Genomic DNA, 14,460 nt, shown 5'->3' on the forward strand with positions numbered 1-14,460 from the left:
GCGGGGCCCAATCGGCGTCTCACCCCCCACGCGGGTGCCCCGGCCGCACGGTTAAATGCCCGCTGCCATTTACATAAACAAACAATATGAAGCAAGGCGGCTTTTGTGCTGGCGCACGGAGCGGGGCTCTAACGTGTCAGCCGCGGTCACACACAGAGATTTTGTCTTCCCGCACAATGGCCCTTTGTGCCTTTCCCCGCAGCGGGAGCACCGACTGTTCTCGCCTCATAATCCGCAGAGGGTGACCGCCCCGTCGCAGCCCCATAACCGGCTTAGCGCGGCCCCAGCTCTGCCCCGCGCAGCTCCGGTGCGCCGGGCCGCATCGGTACCATCGGCACGGAGCGAGGGCGCTGACATCGCATCACATCCCATGGGATGCTCAGCGGCCGCTCCGTGGACAGGCAGCTTTGGGCTGCAGAAATGCTCCCTGAAGGAATATGGAAGGGGAAGGCGTGAGATAAATGCGCGCATATGAGCTGCCAGCCAGACCTTCCAGGCAGACGGCGTGTGAGGGCTGCGCGAGCAGCCGGCCCTTTCCTGACCACGGCTGAACCCTGCCCTGCCGACCAGAGCCAGGTTTACATAAGGATGTAATCTCCTGCTCTGAACGACTTTTTTGTATTCATACAATGCAACATTTCTGACATCTTTGGGATTTGGAAATCCTCTTGTTGAGGTCAGACCTTGATTAAAAGCAGAGCCAAAGCCCTGTGACTGTTTTAGTTCAGCCGTGAGTTTGCATCTGTAACTCAACAACTTCCAATTGCGCTGTAAGTGGGGTTGGTGGGATTGATTCATAACATTAATCTTTTGTTGGAAAAATGAGTCCAAGAAAAACGGATGCAGATGATGGGAAACTGCTGCAGGTGCCATCAAGATGTGTGCGTCACAGGCTGCGGAGCTGAGAGGTTGTTTCTGTTCTTCTGAGCTATCGGCATAGCTGCAAACTCATCCAAAGGGCCCCTGAACGCTGCTCCTTGTTGGCCAGGTCCTGTCCCCAGAGCTTCCCTCTGGTGGCCACGGCGCTGTAGAAACCCTGAGACACAGCCTGGTGCCGTCTGTTGGTGGCACACCGTCCTCACCCACAGGCACCATTCCCAATTAGCACCTCGTGGTCATAGCACTATTTGCACGAATCTCTTCTGAGCCACTTCCCGAGTGACCTTTGAAGCAGGACGTTTCCACTCCAGAAGTCCCTCCCCTCACATCTCGCAGGTAGCACTGTGAGTGCAGACAGCAGGAAGGCAAACGTCGGAGAGCCTCATTAGAGCCACAACAACTCCATCTCAGCAATACTGAGCAGCCATTCCGTGAGGTGCTCACAGGGCTCCTGTGCTCTCCACAGCTCATCACCTGCAGCCCCATTTCTGCTCCAGTCACACAGCTCGGCTGTGGTGGGTGCTGCAGCCTTGGGCCAGGGCAAGGCAGTGCTGCTCTTGCCCTTGTTCCAGGAGCAGTGAGCCGAGGCCATCGGAGACTCCTTGACTGCTGCTGCAACTTAGTGCTGCCCGGTCTGAAAGGCACAGAGGTGCACAACTGTGGATGTAATGGGGCTGTGCGGTAGGCACGAAGTTCCAGGACTGTCTCACCTGAACTGTGGCTGGAATGGAATGGTACTGACCAAAGGCAATTCCCAGCTTTGTGCAAGGTGTGCTCACTACTTGCACCCCAGGGAACTGCACTCCATAACCCCCTCAGTGCCATGAGAGCTGGCTGCCTCCAGCTGCTTTGCATAGAAGCCTCTGAACCAGTTGCACAGAACAGAAATATTGAGCGAAAGCAGAACTCACCTGGGCAGAAGCACACACACAAGGCAGAAGAAGCACAGCCGGCCCTGAAACACGGAGATCAACCACTGAAATGAGAGCTGCCTCCGAGCAGAATGGAACCAGGGGCAGGCAGAAACCCGAGGCTGAGACAGGGAGGTGCAGAAACCCCATGTATGCCCACGGCTTCCAGGGCCAGGTCTCCAGTCTGCAAGGGGAGAGCAGTTGCAGGATAACACAACTTCGAAGCCAGAGTAGTTTTCCACCATAATCCCTGCAGAAGCCAGAACGCATCTCATGGCTTTGGGGAGAAAAAAAACCAAAAAACTTCAGCTACAGAAAGCACAGCCCGAGAGAGCCAAGCACAAACCCCACCCAAGGCCAGGCAGCCCATCTGGGCCCTGAGCTGCTGGCGACAAGCAGCCCGCAGCACGGGAGGGGCTGGGGGGCTCTGGGGTCCCTTCCGAGCCAACTGGTGGGCACGGCACAGCTCCCCAGGGCAGTGGGCACAGCCCAGCGCTGCTGGGGCTCAGGGAGTGTTGGGACACCGCTCTCAGCCATAGGGTTTCGGTTTGCAGTGGTCCTATGTGGGGCCAGGGGTTGGACTCGATGGTCTCCTTGCGGGTCCCTTCCAACTCGAGATGGTCTGCGGTTCTGTGATTCCCCTCGCACAGCTCGGGCCGCCCTGAGCGCTGTCTGGTGCCGCTCGCACGGAGCAGCGCCGCTCAGAACAGCGCTCGTTCCCTCGGCTCTGCAGTTTGCCCGTGCTCCTCCCCTCCCCCCCCCCGGCCCCAGCCCGCTGCAGAGCTCTGATCGCCCACATCCTGTTTTTGATGCGTCGTGCAGCTCCTGGCCGCCAGAACACCGCGCTGTGGTCACGCACTGTGCCGTAGCAACCAGAGCTCTCTCTCACCACTGCAGAAACAGCATCGCCTCCCTAACAGTCTTTTTAAGGCTTTCTTAGGCCAGTTGGGTGCACGGACACGCTGGGTTCCTCCACACTACCAGCAGGCACGCATCAGCTAGCACAGTGAGTTACACTCCCACACCAGGAGTTATTGCTCGTGACCATAAACCTGCATTAATTCCCACCAAGATGCAGCCCCAGGAGCAAAGCTCACATCACATTTTGAACACCTTTCATGCAAAAGGAGGAGCAGGATGGGCAGCAATGCAACTGCCCTGCCCAGAGCCCGCAGCCTGCACCAAGGAGCGTGTGATGGCAATGCAAAGCGTGTTTCTAGGGAGCCGTGGGAGCAGAGATGCCCATTTTCTGGAAGCCCAGAAAATAAACCATATATTTACTTACAAGTGAAAATGATGGTACCTCAGGAATTCCCAGTCTGTTTCCTCATAACATTATGCACCAAGGAGGGCTCTTAGCCCATTCGCAATCTGTGTATTTCTGGTGTTTAATCTGGATACTGAGATGGACTTGGAAGGTACTTTGAAGGTATGGCTTCCCCAGGCATCATTTAGTAAGGATAAGCAAACAAATTAGCCAAGTCAGATGTCTTTCCACCAATAAATCAGGCATGTCACTTGGCAGGAGGTACAAAATGGGAATATGTGCGCTGCACAAGCGTGACTGAGTGTAATGTCCCCTTTTAAATGTGGGATCTCTTCTGGGCATTAAATCGACTGGATTGCCTGGCCACGGCACCCATGGCTGCTGTCGCTCTCACTCGGACAGCTCTATGTCTGCCATCAGCGTCCACTTGGGAATGACCTCTACTTCTCCTTATTCTTTCAAACACCTCTGTTTGCAAAGGGAAGCTGCGCCTCAGGACAGCAAACCATGGGTTGAAACCTCTGTGTCTACAAAGGAGCTCCAATGAGGAGAGCCACGGGGAGCCCTGGCCAGGGGTTGGTTGCACTACAGCACGGCCATCCCCGCTCATCCTCGTGGTGAACACCTGCCTCTGCACCGTGCAGAGCTAAGAGCTCAGTGAGCCTGAGTGGTGCGGTCAGACCATGGCATGCTGATGAGCATTTTCTCCAACCTGCTGAAATTCCAGTAAGCCAATCTGACCACAACAACCTCAAGAGGTGATGGTGATGATACCTAGCGCAGAAATGACCTGTCACTGGGCTGACGCAGCACAAAAAATACTCTTCTAGCAAGCCTGGTAGGAATGGCACAAAAAAGTCCCATGGCTTCAGCAGGGCCCAAATTGCCACACTGCTAGGCTGTATCACAACATGGGGCACAGAGCACCACACTGCTACGGTCCCCACTCCACTGGGATTCTCTCTTCAGTATCTCAGCATTGCCACCAGCCTGTTTTCCTCCCTCCCAAACTCACAGATGATAGAATCACGGAATGGGTTATGTTGGAAGGGACCTCTGCCCAGCACTGCTGCTGCTCTCCAGCACACTCGCCCTGCACTCACTGCCACGCACCCCACCGCAGCACATCCCTCTTGTATCAGCACCGACACCTTATGTCCTGCATAAGCCAGCAGCACAGCAGCTCTCCTCCATCACCAGCGTGCAGTTCTGCAGCACAGGCTGGGCGCGGGGCTCTGCTGCATGACCCAGGACGTTTGTGCTGCACATCCCCTGCAGTAAGGGAGGCTTGGCTGAGCTGTGCCCCCGAGCAGCAGCACTGTCTGTCCCAGCATCACCTCTGGGACCTACCCCTGCACGAGGTCTGGGCTCTGCCCTGCTCCTGGTCACCGGCTTAGTAGAAGCTCTTGCTTTATTGAAGATCTCTGAAGACTGACTTCGGTAACAGAAAATAAATAGAAAAATCGCACTTGATTAAAACCCGTCATTAACACTAAATATGCTGAGGGAGTCGTTCACAGTTCTTCACCTCTTGGAGCTAGCCATCTTTTATGTTAATGAAAAAGTCCACGATTTACTCTGATTAAAAATTAAAATAATTAATAAATCAGAGCATTTTAAATACCATCAGTCCCGCTGTAAGGCCGTGTGGGTAAGGAACAAACGCAGCCTCATGCTGCTCCTCCTGCTCCTGGGGAACGCAGTGTCACACCCGGCTTTCCTCCTCCTCCAGCGCCCGGTGGAGGCCTGGAATGAATTTCAGGAGCTGCTTTCTAACGCTGGATCTCCTGCTCTTCCTCGGGAGCGTCCCGAAGCTGCTGGAGCTGCCGCCGCTCTCCCACAGCGGGGACATGGAGCCGCTGCTGGCCAGGCTGATGCTGCGGTGCCTGCGCAGGGAGCACCTCCCGGCCGTGCCATCACCATCCCTGGGCAGGAAGCAGTCGTCGTCCACGCTGGACTGGCGGCTCAAGCTCTCCGCGGCGGAGTCGTCGAAGGCACCGCTCTGGTAGAAGCTGTCCTCGCTGTCCAGAGTCATGGAGCTCAGGCGGCTCCGGGAGCTGCTCTCGCTGGAGAATCGGGTCTTGGTCGGAGAGAGTGGTCTTGGTGTACAGTCCCCAAATAAGTTGGCCTCTTCCAGCTCCAGCAGAGCGTTGTCATTCACCTCTCCTGGAAGCAGAGGTCAAGAAGGAGCGTTATTCAACGGCATCAGTGAGCTCCTGCAAGCAGACGCAGCCTACGGCTCTGCAGAGCTGCCCAGATCTGCTGCTGGGCGGTCAGCCCGGCTCCTCTTCTCCGCCCAGCCAGGGCCACCAGCTGGGCTTTCGTTCTGGCCCGGCCTCCTGCCCTTCCATCCCACCGTGGGACTGGGCAATATCTCACCCACACCACATCTCACCCCACGTTCCCAGCTATACAGGACCCTCTACTGCTGCCTTGCCCCAAAATGCAGAAGCAAATTTTCTCCTCAGGCAACACATAAGGAGAGGAAGGCTTTGTTTGTTTTAAAGTCCAGTTAAAAACAGAGAACAGAAAAGAAGCTTTCCAACCCACTTGAACTCGTCTCCTAGAACTCATGCATCAGTCCAGCACCCAAATTCTTTAGACACTGATAAAAAGCTTCCCCAGGGGTCAGCCCGTGCCCTCATTAAGACGGAAAAAAAGAAAGCAGATGGAAACCAGGTTAGAGGAATGGCTGGTGCTGCTCAGCCCCAGCTTCCCCCAGAGGTCTCAGCAGCGCTGCGGTTTCCCACCCGGAAACGGAGACTCACCATGCAGCAAACGCTGTTCCTGTAAGTGCAGGGAGCGCAACTCCACCCACTTCTGCTGCAGAGTTTGCTGCGAAGGATTAAAAGAGCTGACTGTCATTCACACTTTCACAAAGTTACAAAACACTTCAAATAAAGCAGGTTCCCAGAGAGCACTCTTTGCCTACAGGATGCGGAGGTGTGCCCTCTTTCTGCACAACACAGCATTCCTGGGGCTCAGCGAGCCTCCTCCAGCAAGCTGCACAGCTTCCCTGAGCAAAGCTTTGGCTGAGGCACTGTCTGCGTGAGATGTGCAAAAGCAGAAGGCTGAAATCTGGAATGTACTCAGATGGCCTTCCACTGAGCCACTGTGCAGCCTGCACGTGCTGGCATCCCACTCTACCAGCGAGCAGCATTACGTTATTTCCTCTGTTGCAGGTCAGCCATTGATCTAACAAATAAGTGCTGCACTGGTTAAGAAGCTGCCAAGTGAGTGCCTGCTGGGTCCACAAGAAAGCACCACACATTTCCTTGGCAACCTGCATGAGCACACACGACAGGGCAGTCTGGCAAGTTACATGGCTATCCATGCAGAGTGCCCAGGCAAAGCTTGCGTGGACAATATTGCTGTTCCTTGCACATTTTTCTGTGCTTCACATTCCAGCAACACCAATCAAAACACCACGGCTTTGGGGTAAGGCACCAGAACTGCAGCAGCCCTTGCCCTGGGGCTGTTTGCCATCCCTCAGCCCCAGCCAAAAGCACAGCCACGTGGCAGGGCGGTTTCTCCCATCCCATCAGACCTCACCAGCAGCCTGCCCGGTGCTCGGTGGCATGGTGTGGTGACACAGCACTGATGCTGGGCACAGCCCTGTGCCGTGCATCAGGCAGGAGTGCCGACACACAGGGCCAGGCCCACACCCAACTTCACACAACAGTGAAAGCTCTGCTTGCAGAGGCTTAGCACTTTTGGGAAACCACTGCTATCTGAACATGAAAGCTGAGTGTTTCACAGCAGCGTCTGTCTTCCTGAGTTCTCTGAACTCGGGGAGGGGCAGCCACAGCGCTGCTCACACAGGCATTGTCCCCAGATGCACACAGATGGCAAATCCCATCCCTGCTGCAAAGTTCTGGCAAGCCTGAATATTTATCGTGAGGTTTATTCTAACCAGATCAGTATCCAGTTTGAAGTACCCCATTCCTGCAGGGAGGGCCTTGGCTCAGTACTGCTATAAGGAAAAACTCTCCATCACGTAAAGAATACTCCGAAGTGTCTACACGTCATGCTTTGACATTCTCCAAATGCTGGCCCAGCTTACTGTTCACTTACAGCACTCATCAATTCTCAGTCTGACCAAGTTTAAGAAGAGGCCAAAGTTATCTTAAGAGGAGGTCAAAATTATCAAAATGATTTTTTGATTATTTTTTCATCATTTCACCTAATGAAAAACAAGCCTATGACATGCAGTCAGCATTACTTCTTCCCTGCATCAGGCAGCAAAAAAGCTGGAGAAGCTCAGCACCCCTGGCAGGACGAGAACTCGGATGCTTTCAGAAGATGCCCAGGGGCTCACAGAGACACTTTGCAGCCCCAGAGCTGGAGACATGTGGGTCCCAGGGATGCAATGGGGAGCCAAGGCCCCGTGGTTGTGGCGTGACAGCCACATGTGCAGGCTGGTGCTGCAGCCGGAGCGATGCCGCAGTGCGCTCAGTGAGGTGCTGCTGACATCACCTCCACACACAGCAGGGCACCCGGCCCCTGCAGCATCCACCAGGGAGGCAGTGGGTCTGGCAGCAGCAGCACTGGGGACACGCGGCTCCCCAGCCCCCACTGCACCCCAAGGCCACCCCCACAGACAGCGGACCCACGGCAGCACTCTGAGCTTCACAGCAGCACAGTGGTTCACCACGTTACCTTCAGCAGCTGCAGCTTGGTCTCCAGCTCCGTCTTCCTCAGGAACAGGGCCCCGTTGACAGTTTCCAGCCTGGAAAGAAGAGGGGCTTTGGGTACCAGCATGGGGGACAGGTGCCCTACAGCAGCATATGGTGCCATGGGGTCCTCAGGGAGGGGATGCACATGGGACGGAAGGTGCCCTGATGTGCCATCACCTCCCCTCCACAGATGGATTCAGCAGCTGCTGTGGGATGAGCAAAGTCACGGCGTGGGCAAGAGATGCACATCACAGTGCTGCGTGTCTATGAGCGTGGCACTGCTGCTTAGCACAAGAAGGTTTGATGGTTTCCAGCAGGACAACATCAAACTCAAAGCACTGTGAAGGGCAGAAGCCTACCTTAAGTAGTTCCCTGAAGACTTTATCAAGTCTACAATTTGCTTGTGACTAAAACCATCAGTGTTCACTCCGTTGACACTGGCAAGAATATCACCTGTAGAGATAAGCAGAAGCTACAATGAGCATCTTCAGCATACACATCCCTTTCACATTCTCTAAAACAAAACTAACATGGAGAAAAACAACTATGGCCACCCACAGATAGGAAAGAAAACAAGTCATTACCAATTTGAAGTCCAGAAAAATGGGCAGGACTTTCCTCTTGAATTTTGCAGACGCAAGTGCATACCTCCAAGGAGTAATCAGTTTGGTTTGGAAATCTAATAGTCTGCAAACAGCAAAGAAAAAGTGCTGCTGATATTGAAGACATGACTACAAGTAATATTTAAAATACTGTCATGTGATCTATTTTCATTTCACACGCTTTTTTAAAATGAGAATGCTGTGTTGAGCAGGTTGTATTATCATAACTCTTGGTAGAATCCATCGTGCTGGTATCAACTCTGACATTCATTTAGAAAAAATGCTAAACTGGGAGATACGACCTGAGCATCTTGCAATGACAGGAAATGTATTTTGGGTTGCATGCAAATATCAGTATTCAGCCACATCCTCTGCCGAGAGGATGTTTAAGACTGAAACTCAAGTTCCTGAAAACCTACTTACATACGTCATGATAGATTCCCAAATTTCTCAGTCAACATTGAACAGAAATGAATTCTATCACGAGGTCAGAGTTTATTTGAGCAAATCACACCAATGTGGTGATTTCAGCCTTAAAACCATCAGCAAAACTTTCAGCTAAACTAAGAACACCAAATGATGTGATGCCCCGACCCTGGAGGTGTTCAAGGCCAGGTTGGATGGAGCCCTGGGCAGCCTGGGCTGGTGTGAAATGTGGAGGCTGATGGCCCTGCCTGTAATGAGGGGGGTTGGAGCTTCATGAGCCTTGAGGTCCCTTCCAACCCTGGCCATTCTGTGATTCTGTGCTGAGGGTTCTGAAGGATATACCACTGCATAACTGAGGCAGTAGGACGTGCCTGTCCTTCTGTATGGACCACGTTGAGCGGCCCAGAGAAGCAGGGTGAGATTCACCATGCCTAGCTGAGACGTCTGTCCATCAGCTCAGCATCCCTGCCAGAGCCACCAGAGAGGCAGATGTCCCCAGCGAGTGACTGGTGCCCTAAGAGCCCCACTTTTGACCAGGAGGATGGGATTCCCTCACCACGCACCTTCCTCTCTTCACAGACCACAGAAGCCGGGTTGTTACTTTGGGTGGATAACTGGGCTTTAGGTGGCCGCAGTGCTGGGAAAGATGTGACTCGAAGCAGCTGATGTGCAAACATCTGGGCACAGAGACACACTGAGTCTGTCTCACCACCAGAATCCACTTAACGAGTGGGAAGTACCAGTACAAGAAGCTCGGACCAGTACCAGTACAGGCAGCACACAAGAGACCCGCGTTCAGCCGTGGCTGTAGCTCTGAGAGCTCCTTGCAGATGGCAGACCCAGAATTTCACATCCTCGTACTCTGGTTTGCCTACGTAGCAATAATGAAACTGCAGCTTCTAAATAATGCCTTATGCTTGGTACCAAACTGACGCTGTCATTTCACAGCCTGGACTTTCTAGTGAAATGCTCACACTGAATGTACGTTCAGGAAGAAATACGCCAAGAACAATTATTTTTAATCAGAATGTCACGTATAATGAAAATCTGCCCTGACAATTTATACAAAAGCCCGATAATTGACTCAATTATTTCCCTTCTGAAAGCTCTCTGAAAGTGTTCCCGAGCCGAACACTCACACAACCATTAGTCACAGCATCAACTCCCCAGAGCACTCCTTTCACCAGAGCTAGCACCTCCCTCTGTGCATGGCAGTGCCAGGTCATTTCATACAGCAGGCACAAGGGCTTTCTAGAAAAAGGAGAGGATTTTGATCTCTCTCTTTTATATAAAAATATTTCCACGTGGCATTCTCTGAAAACACGATTGCCTAAGGAGGAAAGAAGGCTTTCCCACTGCCCGCTTCATATCTGAGCTGTGGTCTCCTATGGTCAGCACTCCAACTTGCCATGGGACCAGGCTCTCAGCTGTGACCTGAGGACTCCTCAGAAGCACATCCCTTTTCCCCATGTTAATCTAGTTTGGAGGATGTGATGCTGAAGATTTCACACAGTATTTTATCTTTAAATGAATCAATTTGTCACGTAAGTCTTACCTGGATTTCAAACCCAAATGTCTCTTTATCTTCTTTGAATATAGAAATGAAGTGTCTGCAAGAAAAGCACTCAGGATTACCCAGGTTGTACAGCAGGGAAAGGCTGTGCTGCAGAGGGCGGAGGGCACAGCGCAGCTCCCAGTACAGCAGGCACAGCCCCGAGCTGCTGGAGCTCAGGGAGAGCTGGCACACCAACCTCAGACTTTGGGTTCAAGTGGGGCTGTGCAGGGCTCGCTGCTCCTGTGGGTCCCTTCCAACTGGGATGTCTTATCTTTCTACGACCCCATTCCTGAGCCCCTCCACCCTACTTCCCCCGTGAGTCCATCCCACCCAGGGCTGCACTGTGTGAGCACAGCTGGCGGGGCATCACCGTACCTCTGCGGCCGGGAGCAGTCCCCCAGGGAGCTGGATCTGGTCAGAGCGAGCTGCGAGCAGAAAGGGGAAAGGAAAAGGGTCAGTGGGGTCACAGCTCCTCAGGGCTCCCTGCGGCCTAAAGGAAGCTGCTGCTGGAGGAGTGCCGCTGTGCTGCTGTTAGGTTGAAATCAGTCCCTCAAATGTAGCATTTTTCCAAGTCTTTTAAACACAACATTCAGCACTAGCAAGATAGGAACGCCACGGAGAAAAAGCAAAATCATGGGTGCTCTTAGCACGTGGTAATATTGATCCAGTTGTTCACATCCAGAAAACATCAAGGGCTGTTTCTCCCGGGGGACTGTGCTGCACTGCCAGTCCCAACCCGATATGAAAGCATCACTGCCCATCAGCTGTCTGCTGTCCCAGCCTTCCTGCAGTGAGCTAAGAATGGGGAGCTGAGTCACCGCCAGCCGATGCCTGGTGACAACATTCTGTGCAGGGGGGACAATGTGACCTCTGCCAATGGGCTGCCAGCTCTCAGACATCGCTCCCAAGGAAGAGGTGAGCACAGCAGGACGTGGCTGGGGAACACAGCAGCACACACCGGAGGGGTTTGAGGCAGGAGGGGCTGCACGGGGATCTGAGGGCTGCTGTGCTCACATCAGGGAGTGCAAGAGGAAAATTAGTGACGAAACACCAGAAAGAAATCTGATGGGAACGGTGCCTGGAGTAGGGAACTCTTTACACAAACTGCTGGAGGTGCAGCTTCTCAGGAGGGCAGAAATTGGGAGGACAAAAGGCACAGCTGCGAAAGACAAATGCTGTGTTCTGTAGGGCATCAAAGGAGGATCTCCTGCTGCACTTCTGCATTCAGCACTAAAGCAGGGAGGCTGCAAAACTGTATAAGCCAGGGATTTCCACTAACACTATAAGTATCACCTATATTGTACCCAAATCACACTTTTGTTATGCAGAGACCTCAGCTTTCTTTCACGCCTTTCCCCTAAAAAATCTGTAGGTATTTATAACTTCAACACCCATCAAAAAAGGCAGAAAGCAGACACACACATACACACACCACAAAGCTGCAGGCAGCTCTCAGCAGCTACTAGTGATGGCCAAATAGTGTTTCCAAGCTGATGCATGGCCATGGCAACAAGCATCCAGCATCCCTGCTTCGGGCAAGGCAGCCTTTTGCCTACAGAGGCCTGAGAAAAGCCAGGATCAGCACTTAAACATCCATGCTTTCCATAAACCTGAGCCAAAAATAAGGAATGACATTACCGCTAAATTGTACAGTCGATATACTAAAACGTCCGAGGCTTCAATTCTGCAAAGCCAGGCCAATGTGCAACCACCAACACAACCTCCATTTTATGAACCCGTGTTTAACTGGAGAGAGAAGCAGGCAGGAGCAAGGGATGCCATGCAGTAACACACTTGGAGTTCTCTGTTAACACACACAGACACATTACGGCCATTCTTGCTCATTTATCTGCACCAGAACCACAAAGTGCTGCTCTATCGCTGCTGCTGGTGGCTGCATCAATGCAGCGTGCCCAGTGCTCCTCTGCTTCTGGCTGTCTTTTACATCCCCAGGATTGTATGGGAGGAATGTGCTTCTGTTGCTGCACAAAGCAGAGCCTTCAGTGCTTGGACATTATGTGCCAGTTTTCCAATAACACTTCAAAATTATAATGCATTTCAAGCACTTTCAATTCAGGCTTATTCACACAAGACAAACAGGTGAGCTACAATTGCTCAGCTGGCAATTTACAGCAGCAGCAACAGGCAGTTTTGTTGGCCTCCCATTGCAAATAACAGAAATTTGCTGTTCCACATGAAAAGGGAGCTTATAAACAGGAGAGAGACTGACTTTGTACCTGGGCAGATAGTGACAGGACAAGAGGAGTGTTTTTAAACTAGAAGAGGAGATTTAGGTCAGACATGAGGAGGAAATTCCTTCCTCAGGGGGCAGTGAGGCCGTGGCACTGCCCAGAGCTGAGTGCCCCATCCCTGGAGGTGCCCCAGCCGTGGATGGGCGCTGGGCAGCCTGAGCTGGGGGGCAGCCAGCCCACGGCAGGGCTGGGCTGAGGGGTCCCTTCCAACCATACTGTGGTTCTGTGATTGACTCTACGAAAAGCACAGCAACAGGGACAGCCAAAGTAGCTACAATAGTTGTAGTAAAACACCCCGAAGTTTGGAAGGAAACAACCCACGATAGGTGCTTCCTGCCAGGGTTGCAGAACAAAGCCCAGCCAGACCACCATGCTGAAGCACGCCCAAGTTTAAGGGAACACCAGGCAGCAGGATGCTCCTCTGTGCCTCGCAGCACAGCTGGAACGAAGAGCCAGGCAGGACCCCAGCTGCAGGAGCTCTGCTGACCCCGGCACTCCCGCAGTCTCCTCCCGCACCTCCCTTGGCAGCGCTCCCACACAGCAGCTGCTGGAAGGAGCCCATTGCGACCCAAACTCACCCTCTGACCACGGTGCCCTGCAGGCTGGAGGTGCCCTACCTGCTTGCGGCCCCTCGGCAGCGTCCCCACCGTGCTGACCAGCTGCTGCAGCCGCCTGCTGTCCATCTGCACGCCCCGATCCCCGCTGCCCTCGCGCTGGCCGTGCTGGGCGAGCCGCCGCAGGGACATGGTGCTGGAAGGGCAGCGCTCAGTGCATGGCAAAGCACGGCCGTTTGGGTCGCTTCTCCTCTGAGCGATCAGAAAGTATGAAAACGGAAAGCGGGCCATGTGACTTGTGGTTTAGGTGCACATTACATAAATCTCTTCTTGCAGCTCACCAGGGCTGCTCCGTGTGTTTGTGCCCATGCGGGAGTTAAGAACTAGGCTTGGCAGCTACAGAAATCTGCTTAATTTTTCCGTCTCTGCACACAACAACGATTCTTACTGCACACAGATCCCACTTGCTGTAATAACGTGTCCTTAAAGAACTGTTTGCTTTAGACACTTGCCCAAGCTCAGCTTGTTCATTCTTTCACTTGCTCGGCCTTCCTTGCTTTACTCAGGTTTCCTTTTGGCAAAGGCAGGAAAGCAATGCTTTCTTTGGACAACAGCATCAGTGCATGATTTTCCAGCCACAGGGAGGGAAGCAAAAACTAAAGGCCACGGCCTGAAAGTAAGAGCTGAAACCAGCGCTCTGCCCTTGCTCTGCAATGCCATTAGCTGAGCACTGGTGCAGAGCAGTGACTCACCCAGCAGATTAGGCCTGTGAGCAATGGCTGTGTGAGTGCAGTGAGGATGGGGACATCAGGTGCTGTCCCAGCCCGCGGGGCTGAGAAGGAAGAGGAGTGCTGGGGTGATGGGAGAATATGCCCGTTCCATGCCCTCAGGGTGATGCCACAACAAGTGCCCACACGGCAGCACTGCCACCTGCAGCCACAGGGACAGTGCCTGGGCCCTGGGCACAGTGCAGTGTGGTCACTTTAAAATCAAGTCACACGGGGCTCCTTTCTTTGAAAACACATCTGGGAGGACCCGTAACTGTGACAGAACTGGCGCTGCTTTGCTTTCTCCCTCCTGCAGAGGTGCAGCGCAGGCTGGCACAGCATCTCCTGCACTGTGTGGTTGCTGTGCTACTGGACACGGCTGCGTGTCTGGCTGTGGCTCTGAGCGTTCACACACACAGAACAGGGAGGTTTTTAAAGTCTGTGAAATAAGCAGTATGAGTTCTTAAAATACATACAATTTAAAGAAACCCATGCCTGCTCTTATAATGGAAACAAGGCCATTTTTGGACCGCGGAGCACTGTAAGTCCAATCAGGATCTGAGCAGAAACA

General features: G+C 53.1%; 1 protein-coding gene across 2 annotated transcripts; it reads right to left on the minus strand.

Annotated features, from left to right (window-relative positions):
* Positions 1 to 4,450: 4,450 nt before the first annotated feature.
* CYTIP (cytohesin 1 interacting protein) lies at positions 4,451 to 13,446 on the minus strand. 2 transcript variants are annotated; one of them, XM_019617268.2, is made up of 8 exons: positions 13,147 to 13,446; positions 10,692 to 10,741; positions 10,317 to 10,371; positions 8,318 to 8,420; positions 8,093 to 8,186; positions 7,717 to 7,786; positions 5,826 to 5,892; positions 4,451 to 5,223 (listed from the first exon to the last, which is right to left on the minus strand). In XM_019617268.2, exons 1-8 carry the CDS (start codon positions 13,411 to 13,413, stop codon positions 4,763 to 4,765), a joined length of 1,167 nt encoding a protein of 388 aa, XP_019472813.1. In that variant the 5' UTR covers positions 13,414 to 13,446; the 3' UTR covers positions 4,451 to 4,762. The 2 variants fall into 2 exon arrangements, with proteins under 2 accessions (XP_019472813.1, XP_010712377.1); XM_010714075.3 differs by having other exon boundaries at positions 13,186 to 13,445.
* Positions 13,447 to 14,460: the final 1,014 nt, after the last annotated feature.

Source organism: Meleagris gallopavo, chromosome 7 (genome assembly GCF_000146605.3).
Source record: "Meleagris gallopavo isolate NT-WF06-2002-E0010 breed Aviagen turkey brand Nicholas breeding stock chromosome 7, Turkey_5.1, whole genome shotgun sequence".
Classification (NCBI taxonomy): Eukaryota; Metazoa; Chordata; class Aves; order Galliformes; family Phasianidae; genus Meleagris; species Meleagris gallopavo.